The sequence below is a fragment of the Daucus carota genome, chromosome 3 (assembly GCF_001625215.2).
Source record: "Daucus carota subsp. sativus chromosome 3, DH1 v3.0, whole genome shotgun sequence".
Classification (NCBI taxonomy): Eukaryota; Viridiplantae; Streptophyta; class Magnoliopsida; order Apiales; family Apiaceae; genus Daucus; species Daucus carota.
Window position 1 is genome coordinate 56,766,451 of NC_030383.2, and position 11,029 is coordinate 56,777,479.

General features: G+C 34.0%; 1 protein-coding gene across 2 annotated transcripts; it reads left to right on the forward strand.

The window, feature by feature from the left end:
* Positions 1-395: 395 nt before the first annotated feature.
* LOC108210745 (DNA repair protein recA homolog 3, mitochondrial) lies at positions 396-6,755 on the forward strand. 2 transcript variants are annotated; one of them, XM_017382135.2, is made up of 8 exons: positions 396-747; positions 1,452-1,509; positions 2,507-2,724; positions 3,205-3,292; positions 3,378-3,550; positions 3,688-3,834; positions 4,998-5,129; positions 6,040-6,755. In XM_017382135.2, exons 1-8 carry the CDS (start codon positions 682-684, stop codon positions 6,430-6,432), a joined length of 1,275 nt encoding a protein of 424 aa, XP_017237624.1. In that variant the 5' UTR covers positions 396-681; the 3' UTR covers positions 6,433-6,755. The 2 variants fall into 2 exon arrangements, with proteins under 2 accessions (XP_017237624.1, XP_017237625.1); XM_017382136.2 differs by lacking the exon at positions 396-747 and having other exon boundaries at positions 1,459-1,526; positions 6,040-6,649.
* The last annotated feature ends 4,274 nt before the right edge of the window (positions 6,756-11,029 follow it).

The following is an 11,029-nucleotide window of genomic DNA, read 5'->3' on the forward strand; positions in this document are numbered from 1 at the left end:
AGCTAAGTATAAGGTTATGACTTCTAGTATTTATGATAATATATTTAAATTTTATCAAGTTTATTTTTAATTTATCTTTTATCATATAGCTATTTTTTTGTTTTAATTAAAAATAAATAGTATATAAACTAGATAAAATCTAAAGATATATCATCATAAATATTAGAAGTTATAATCTTGTACTTAGTATGATAACTTTCACGAATAATGGGTAAACCATTATAAATATTATTTTTACTTCATGTACTCATTTTTAGATCGTATACATGTAACGGACTGAGGTGACTGATTTAATACTTTTTTAAATTCGATGACCAACTTAATCTATGGTGTTCATTTGATAACTCACTTGATTACCCAATTAATTTTTATACACAATTTGTGTTCAAAACAATAACTTTGGAGTTTTTCAAAAAAAAAGAAAAGAAAAGTTATGCAGTTCGTCTAAAAAAGAAGGAAAGTGGGTTAAAAGGGAGGGAAACCCCTTAAACCCTAATCACAAAACCCCTCTGTCTCTCTCTCTTTCTCAATTACTCTATAAATCTTCTCTATATATGTACCAAACAGACACACACACGTTCTTATGCCCAAGTTTATTTTTTATCATAATCTTGTTGATGTGATTATTGAGCTGGGATCTGGCTATTGCGCGCACACACACGTAGTTGCAACTTACCCATAATGAATTTTGCAAGCAGGCTTATTCGAACAGCTTCGTTCCTCAAACACCCACTTTTGTCTTCTCAGGTATCTTTTCTGCAAACCCATCTTTTTTTCTTGCTATTTATTGCCTCAAATTTGTATTTTTGTGATTGAGAAGAGTATAAAGCTAGAATTTTTAGCTCTGTTTCTTGCATTTATGATTTTCTCTTTTCGGGTTTTATGGCTAGACTTTTTGGTTTTGTTTCTTGCATTTGTATGCTATTTTTGCATTTGTTGTTGGTTATTTTTTTTATCGACATCGGAATGATTTATTTAGGGTAGTCTAGTGGATGTTTTGTTTTAATATTTTGACATATCGATGTGTTATTGACTAATTAGTGGCTATAATAGTTTAAAGAACCCTTTGATTGTGTGACTGATGGGGATTTTTTTTTATTACTTGTGTGTTGTAATTCCTTCGATGTTGAACTACTTTGGTGATTATGCTATGCTCCGGGCTTATTGTGTTTGAGGACTGGTTGATGCTTCTAAAAAGGGTTATGAGTGTTTAGAGCCAATACTTCAGGAACATGTGTTGGTTTTTAGGAGAAGAACTGTGATTTTAGTTATGTAAAGTAAAACTCTAGTTTAGCACTAGCTAAAGAGAAACACTCAAATGTACTTAATAAGATTTGGTAAGTCTTTAAATGCTGCAGCTTTATCTTATCTCAACTTACAACAAAGAAAGGGTGGCAAGTCACAGTTGGCCAATATATTGATGAGATTCTTTTGAACTTGCTGCTGTGCAGGGTATGCGAAAAGGGGTTTTAGGAACAGCCTCACAACTAAGCAACTTCTCTTCTAGAGGTGATATAGTTATTTGTGTAAGCATTAAATTGCTTTGACCTGTACTCTCTAGTTTAAATTGACGTGTATGATATATATTTGTGTGTATGAGAGTGGCATACTTATTTCTTGTTAGTGTGGCATATCTCTGTATTTTGTAAGTGTATACCTGTGCTTTTTAGCACTTGACTTGCAGATTAGCCAGTTTAAGGAGTAAGCAAATTAATGTTGCTTGATGACATTTAGCAAAAGAAATAAAATGTAGCACAATAAAATAAAATGTAGCACAATGATACTTGGGGTAAGTAGCAAGTTACAACAGCACTTCTATTAAAGAAAAACGTTAAGGAAACTGAACTGGCAATATTGGATCGACTGTAATGTCAACATAAGTACCAACATTGGTGAATTGCTTGGACGCACTTATGTACTAATTCTATACTGGATCTATAATTTGCAATTTTAATATTCTTCTTATACACCTACACTTTCGCCCAGACTTGTGTAATTTTGTATATATGTAATGGAATGTACTTGAAAGCTTGTTACCTCTAAGTAGCTTTAATGCATTGATTTTTGTTTGATCTCTCTCTTTTTTGTATGTAAACTCAAACCCTCCGTCCCTTTTTAGTTGTCATCTTTGGTATTGTGCCGGTCAAATTGACCAAAGTTTGACTGAAATTTATTGATATTTATCAATTGAAAAAATAAAAAAAAATATGTCACCGGAAATAACTTTTAATCAACTTTAAGATGTAATTTTCAGTTTCTTAAAATAATGAAAGAGTGACTTATAATCTTTGGTCAAAAGTTAGTCAATTTGACCAACAAAAATAGAAATGTGACAACTAAAAAGGGACGGAGGGAGTACCATACAAGTCCTTACTGGCAGTTTATTATATGTTAGTATTAAGACAACTCATTTCACTGCTTGTAATATGCAGATGGATGAGTTGCTTGCTTTGTCATACCCAATTGCATCACTATCCATGATAACTATATCTAACTCTTAATGAAGGTAAAAGGAAAGCAAAATCAGATGAAAGTGACTCGGGAGAAGAAAATATGTCGAAGAAAGATCTGGCACTAAAGCAAGCTTTGGATCAGATTACTACTTCATTTGGGAAAGGGTCCATCATGTGGCTTGGTCGTTCCGTCTCTCCTAAGGAAGTTCCAGTAATTTCTACAGGATCTTTCACCTTGGATTTGGCACTGGGTATTGGTGGTTTTCCAAAGGTTAGCATATATTAAAGCTACTGAAATTATCTGGCGTCTGAAAACATCTGGCCGAATTCATAGAATCTAGAATGTTAATTATATCCAAACATTTTTTTCCATCTTTCTTCAGTTCTTCAATATGTTATTTGTTGTATCTACTACTTGAAGGAGAGTGGATTGAACACGCTGTTCCTTCCTTAATTTTCATTTCCCCTACTTTTTGATAGAAATTTCCTGGTTTTTCTTGTAGATATTGTTGAACTGTTACCAGTGGATGTCATATTTTTTGTTTACTTTTATTCATTTGTTTATTATGAACTGTTTGACATTGTTGAATATGAAATATCTGCCTATGATAGGTAAAGTGCCTCAATTAAGTTGCAATATTATATTTGGTGTGTGTTTTTGTTTGGGAGTGGAATATAGAATACAGGTTTTTCGGGAGGTTATATGGTGCTAATCCTGGTTGCATTTGTAATGTCCAATGGGTTACTGCAGGGACGTGTTGTTGAGATTTTTGGTCCAGAGGCTTCTGGAAAGACTACTCTTGCCCTACATGTTATAGCAGAGGCACAGAAGCAAGGAGGTTTCTCTCCATTCGTGATATCATGATATTTCCTTGATGATCTTTTCTATTTTACATTTCACATTGTACTTGATATTTTGTTTAGGATACTGTGTTTTTGTTGATGCTGAGCATGCTCTTGATCCGGCATTAGCCAAGGCTATTGGGGTAAATACCGAAAATTTGCTTCTATCACAACCAGATTGTGGGGAACAAGCCCTTAGTCTTGTGGATACCATAATTCGCAGCGGTTCGGTTGATGTTGTTGTCGTGGACAGTGTAAGGAACTTTTACTGACCGATTCATATGGTCTTGCCTAATTGAATTTGAGAATAGCTCTTGACTAATTAAATTTGAATCCAATTTGAGGAAATGCAAAGCTTATTTGTCAGCGCTCATTGTTTTCTTACTGCTAGGTAGCAGCTCTAGTGCCGAAGAGTGAACTTGATGGTGAGATGGGGGATGCACACATGGCAATGCAAGCTAGGCTTATGAGTCAGGCACTGCGCAAATTAAGCCATTCTTTATCCATGTCCCAGACTATACTGATATTTATAAATCAGGTCTAATACATTACCCTAAACTATGCCCTCTGATTAACAATATGAACGTCACATAATCTTAGGGTGTGTTCACTTAGATGGAATGAAATGAGGGGAGAATGGAATGAAATTTATACTCTAAATTGGGGCTGGTTGAAGAAAATGTGTATTATTTTTATTCCTTCCAATCATTCCATTCCAAACTATTTGAACTAGAAATCAAACCCACATTTTTTGGAAGGGATGCTCATTCCACTTCTTCATCATGTTTTCTTACAATCTTCATCATAAAAAAATTAGACTCACTCATGTATCACTACTTTCTCATACATTCTTCTTTCTTCATAAAACTTCTTTATGATTTTTCATTCCATTCTCCCCTCATTCTATTACATCCAAGTGAACACAACCTTATAGTGTTCTCCATGTCTCTAATCTTTTTTTTTCCCCATATAAAACAATATTAGTTTCTGTACCCCCTAAGATGAATTTATCGTTTTGCTGGTTTTACCTCAGCTGTCTGTCTGCCTTGTATGATCTTGAAGCATAAAAACTGAAGTCAAATGGTCTGATTATGTATTATATAAAGAATTATGAGGTCATGTGGAAGTAGGTGGCCAGATCTGCTGATTTTACTACATATGAAATTAGGATGTCAATCAAATTAGTGGGTTGCACATCAGGTCATCAGCACATACCATTTTTGTTCTTGAATTTTTTTGGGTTAATTAGCACTTAGCACATTTGATTATAATATCACCTCTACTGTTATAGTGGATATTTGATATCCTCAAACTCAAGTAGAATGCATAATTCACTACTATAAATAATATAGTAGTTTCCTTAATATTGTTTTCGAAGAACTAAATATACATTTAGGTATACACATTAGGAGCAATGAGTGTACATTGAGGTGAGTGCTGCTCTTAGGCTATACTGAGTGGCAATAGGCCTAAACCTGTGAGCCCGGAAAGAGTTTTATAATTTTTAAAAGAAAAAAAATCCTTCTCTATGTTTAGTTATACATTGCTCAAAGTAACCTAGTTAATATATCCAAATTATGGAAACACACATCCTATTACCATGATGTTTAATAAGTGTTCTATTGTGTTATATTTTTCTCTTCTATAAAAACAGTTGGGTCTCCACTAAATATATTTGCAACTATTGTCATTATACTCCAGGTACGGGCAAAGCTATCTACTTTTGGGTTTGGTGGACCAACCGAAGTAACCTGTGGTGGAAATGCCTTGAAGTTCTATGCTTCGATGCGCCTGAATATCAGGAGAACAGCTCTCGTGAAGAAGGGTGAGGAGGTATGTATTGCCATCTGTATAATGATATTCATTTGAAGGGATCAGCAGTAAGTAATTTTTGTTTATATGGTAATTGGTTCATATGGTCAGTGAAGTGATACTGATTTTGTTAGTCATAGGCATAGTAACCTTTGCTAGTTGTATATCTCTTGACTAGAACTTGAATATATATTTTGGTAATGCAATGCTTCTTTCTCGTGGCATAAAAACATCTGTGTTTTTACCAGCTGCAGAATGACTTTTAAAAATAATATTAAATATGTTAAGTTAACCATCTACAGTTGTTAAGATTCAGTCAGGCTTTAAATACAAGTAAAAAAAAGGTTCAAACCAAATTACATAAAATAAGACTCGAAAGTGGAATAATAAAAGCATTGTGGTACCCGTTATTGCTGATGTTAATTCTTACAATCAAATATGTTGAAACAGAGGGATCCAGTTGCAACTTTTTTGCCCCATGTCTTGCTTGCTGAAGATGTTTCAGTTTGAAACTAATTAACGTGAGACAAAAGATTTTACTTTCTATGAGATGTCAATGTTTTTGGGTCAAATAAGATCTGCCAAATTCCAATATTCTAGTTATTGCCATGGCTCTTCTGAGATCTGCGAGGTTGAATATTTAGACAAAATGGGACGGAGGGAGTACTATGTTATTGACATTAATTGCAAACAACTTACAGAATAAAGATATTAATAAAATACTAATTCTTCTCTGTTTTTGTTTACTGTATATTTAACTTACCTCAACATTGCTGCAGTTTACTCTATATATGTTGTATTGAAACCGTTTCTTGGTTAATTGAGCCTCTACCGGTACATTGATCTTTTCTACAACAATATGTGTGCTGTATAGGTCCTACTACTCAATTGCACCTATTAGTTTGTTATCCAGTTTTGTTGCTTTTTGCAGACTGTTGGAAGTCAAGTTACAGTAAAGATTGTGAAAAACAAGCATGCCCCTCCATTTAGAACTGCACAATTCGAGCTCGAGTTTGGAAAGGGAATATCTCAAGAAGCAGAAATTCTAGAGCTGGGATGCAAACACAAGTTCATTACGAAGGCAGGCACTGCCTATTACAACTTAAATGGTCGGAGCTTCTGTGGCAAGGATGCTATCAAGCGCTTTCTGGCTGAGAATCAAGATGCCAAAGAGGAGCTCGTAATGAAGCTTCGGGAGAAACTAATTGATTCTGAGCGGCACAAGGAAATCGAGAATGAAACAGAGTCTACAGAAGAAAATCCTACTGACAATATTATATCCGAAACGACTGATGAGGAAGTAATAGCTGCAGCTGAGGTATAAGTGTGAAAATGGGTCCAGAATTGTGGGGACCTTAGTTCCTTTGCCTTTATCCTCTATTTCTCTATAAATTACATGTTAAATTGTACACACCTTGGCATGAAGCATTCAGATGGACCCGACTTATTTTTCACCTTTTATTAACAGTAAGGTCTGCTGATGTTTTCAACCAAACCCCTGTAATTTATATCTGTAAGTATAGAAGTTTTTGTTCTTATGAGTCTATGACTTTGTAGATTTAAGATAGAAAGCAGATATCTCCTGGTATAGTTCTAAACTCTTGTTCTGTCAAAAGTTTTCTGCTGGTAAAAGTGGCTGGTCTTGTATATGATGTTACGAGGTGTGAAATGTGCTGCATTAATTGTATACTTGTCATTATTGCGGCAGATTCCTGTAATATCAGTTCATAGTTGTGGTTATTATTCGAAGTGCCGGTGACTGTTAGTTATGTGGTTCTATTTAAGTCAGATGAGACTGCTTCCTGTGAAGAACAGTGGAGTGAAATTAGTACATTGTTCTCCGTACTGGTCTTGATTAATTTGTAGGGTTTACTTAAGTCCGCTACTTGTACTTTATTTAATAATTTTTATCAAAAATAAAAAAAAGTTATTGAAAAAGTATCTCAAACTAACTTATTAAAATTAGAAAATACTCACTCTGGATGAATTTTAAATGATATAATATTTTTTATATTATGTGTTTAAAATTGTCCAGATAATACTTTATAGTTGTGAACTATAAATATGATGGTACAAGAATTGTCCATGTAAGAAAACAACAAGAATGAGACTGGTAGAGTATGAATAAGTTGGCTCGCTTGTGAACAATGATAAGAAGTACTTGACTGAATTTGAAGAATTCCACTAAAAAATTCACAAAGTGCTGAATCTTTCAGGAATGCGATACAATAAAACGAAAGTATTCGGTTGGTCAACCATATTTATAAAAGTATATATACAAGTTTCTTAATATAAGTTATTATAAACTAAAATAATTGGTGGTGAATCTTTGATCACGCAGATATATTAAAGGCCGATTTGATGAAATACATGTTCTTCTAAGTTTAATATAAAGATTACTTCTGATCTTAATTTCATTCTTCCTTACCTGCTTCTGGTAGAATTGTCATGGTCAGAAATCTTCTAGACTTGAGCAAACTTAGGAATCTGTTACCAGGATTGACAATTTGACATATAATAACAATAATAATAATAATAATTTTATTATTACTATTATTATTATTATTATTATTAATTCTCGAAGATACTTCATACTATATCATCCATGTAATAATCATTATCGTCAGTCTTAAATCTATTATTTACATAACTCAAATTCCAATTCAAGCTCAAATCAAATAACTGTGGTTTATATGTTGGCATAACACGCATTATCGTGTATTCGTGTGACCTTAAAAAAGTTTAGTTCTGAAATTAAAATAATGAATGAAAGTTAAAAATAAAGTTATTATCATTAAAAATTTATTATGTCAACATATTAGCATTTATATTGTATTTATTATATTATCAAATGTGTATTATTTAGTAGTATTTATAATTTATCATCTTGATTACTTAAAAAAGTTAAGTATATTAGAAAAATGGATATTTAGTTCAGAAAACACTTTTATGTTAATGTATTTTTATTATTGTCTTAGTTTTGGTTATGAAAATGATTTATATATTATAATAGAATTAAATATTTATGTCCTTGAGATTAAATATAATAAAAAGTTTATTATTGATAAAATTCTACCTCTCTTTATATTTTATCATATTGATTTGTTAATAACTTAATATAAGTTTCTAATAACTATGCCCCTTAAAATTAATTTATAATAAGCATGCATGAGAGTTGACTTTAATTAGAAATCACTAAAAAATGTTTTCCTTATAATAGAATGATCCAGCTATAAATTAGTTTTCTTTTTGAAGCAACCTATAAATTAATTTTAAAATATGGAAATGGATAATCAATTTAAAGTTATCAATCATATGATCAAAATTTTAAATTCTAGAGTTAAACAGACAAGTGTATATTCAAAAAAGTCGTCGATTTAAGTTTGAAAATATATGGATAAGGGAGGCTGATTGTTACAATTTAATAAACCAGAGTTGGCATGTGCAGGAGGGGATGGGTATAATAGATAAGATCAAATATTGCACAATGAAGTTACAGGAGTGGGGTGGAGGGCAACTGAAAGAACTGGGGGTACAGATTAAACGTAGTAAGGGAATGTTGCGAAGCTTGAGATCGAGAAGGGATTTATATGGTGCTCAGCAATATAATGAAGAAAGAGATAAATATCTTCGATTATTGGAGAAACGCGAAATATACTGGAGCCAAAGAGCGAAGCAGTTCTGGCTCAAGCATGGTGACCAAAATTCTAGGTTCTTCCATAGTTTTGCAAATGGTCGGAGACAGCAAAACCAACTAAAGGGATTGATGAACAAAGATGGGGAATGGACAGATGATGATAAAGAGATGCAGAGCATTGTGGTCGATTATTTTGAAGGGTTGTTTAAATCTACGACGGATGCAGAGAGTTTAACGGAGAGAGAGGTTGTTATGCATGTTACTGAGGATCAGAACGAGGAGTTGATACAACCTATTCTGAAAGAAGAAGTAAAAGAAGCTGTTTTCTCAATGCATACAGAAAAATCGCCGGGTGAAGATGGACTAAATCCCGCGTTTTATCAGACATATTGGAATATAGTTGGGGATGATGTTTACAAGTTTTGTGCAAATTTCTTTGAAACTGGGGAGATGCAGGAAGGAGTTAATCGAACTGTGGTATGTCTTATTCCAAAAGTAAAGAATCCTCAAAGCATGGCAGACTTACGTCCGATTTCCCTATGTAATGTATTGTTTCGCATTTTGTCAAAAGTTTTGGCAAATCGACTCAAGAGTTGTCTACCTACATTGATCTCAATAAATCAAAGTGCATTTGTTCAAGGAAGACTATTGACTGATAATGCATTGATTGCTTATGAAATTAATCATTATATTCGACGTAAGACGCAAGGGAAGTATGGATATGCAGGGTTAAAAATTGATATTTCAAAAGCCTACGATCGACTTGAGTGGAAGTTCATTGAGGATATGCTTGTCAAGTTTGGATTTCATCAAAGGTGGATATCTCGAGTGATGACATGTATTCGAACTGTTTCTTACAGTTTCTTACAGAAGGGAGAGGTGTTTGGCCAGGTTATTCCAGAGCGCGGGATAAGGCAAGGGGATCCTATATCCCCTTACTTGTATATTTTGTGTGCTGAAGGGCTGAGTTCGATGATTAGAAGGAATGAGGATGTGGGTTTAATCCATGGTTGCAAAATTGCTAATGGAGCACCAAGGGTTTCTCATCTTCTCTTTGCAGATGACTGCTACTTGTTCTTTAAAGCAACAATAACGGATGCTGTCACAATGAAAAATATTTTGAAACGGTATGAGAAAGTGTCTGGGCAAGCGATTAATTTTAATAAATCTAGTGTTACCTTTAGCCCAAACACAGCAGAGGAAGAAAGAACGAGGATTTGTGAAGCACTGGAAGTAGAGGAAGTGGAAAATCCAGGGCGATATTTGGGCATTCCAATGGTGGTAGGGAGAAAGAAAAAGGAGGTTTTTGGGTTTCTTACTGATAAAGTGAAGCAAAAACTGCATAATTGGAAGAGTAAGAAAATATCGAAGGCAGGAAAGCACACTTTACTGCAAACGTCGTGTCAAGTGCTTCCAAATTTTTGGATGAACTTAATGACTATCCCTGCTGAAGTATGTCAAACTATTCAGAGGCAAATGAATCAATTCTGGTGGGGTAATGGAGGTCAGAGTAAAGGTGTGAAGTGGATGGCTTGGGGAAAGATGTGTGAAGCGAAAGAAAATGGTGGCCTGGGATATAAAGATTTACAACAATTTAATCTCGCGATGCTTGCAAAACAGGGATGGAGATTGATAAATGGAGAAAATATGTTTGTTACAAGTATAATAAAGGCCAGATATTTCCCAAAGACAGATTTTTTCAATGCAGAATTAGGAGCTAATCCAAGTTATATGTGGCGTAGCATCTTATCAGCTCAAGACATTGTGAAACAGGGTTGTCGGAGAAAGATAGGTAATGGTGAAGATACTTTTGTTTGGAAGACACCCTGGCTTCCAGTGGTGGAAAATGGAATGCTTACGACTGATATGCCACATCAGTTAGCAAATATCAAAGTGGCAAGCTTGATGAAGAATGGTGAGAGGGAGTGGGATGAGGAGATTTTAAACGATATATGCAATGAAAGAGATAGGTTGTTGATAATGAAAATTGCGTTACCTAGGAGAGATAAGGAGGATTCGTGGTATTGGGTTTTCGATGAAAAGGGAGAGTTTACTGTTAAGAGCTGTTATAATCATTTAAGGGGGGAAAGGAGTATGCTGAATGTATCTTTTTGGAGGAAACTATGGTCGTTGAAATTACCAGGTAAAATCCTCCATTTTATATGGCGTGTGTGTAGATTGTGTTTACCTACGGCTGTTGATTTGAGAAATAGGCATGTGAATGTGGAGACTATGTGCTCGTGGTGCCATAATCAGGAAGAAAATGGCATTCATGTGTTGTTTG

Bases quoted from the DNA above. Each gene is read 5' to 3' on its own strand.
- LOC108210745 (XM_017382135.2), top strand. From the start codon at position 682: ATGAATTTTGCAAGCAGGCTTATTCGAACAGCTTCGTTCCTCAAACAC. The intron at 2,725-3,204 runs GTTAGCATATAT...GGGTTACTGCAG, and splicing joins GTATTGGTGGTTTTCCAAAG to GGACGTGTTGTTGAGATTTT. The intron at 3,551-3,687 runs GTAAGGAACTTT...TCTTACTGCTAG, and splicing joins ATGTTGTTGTCGTGGACAGT to GTAGCAGCTCTAGTGCCGAA.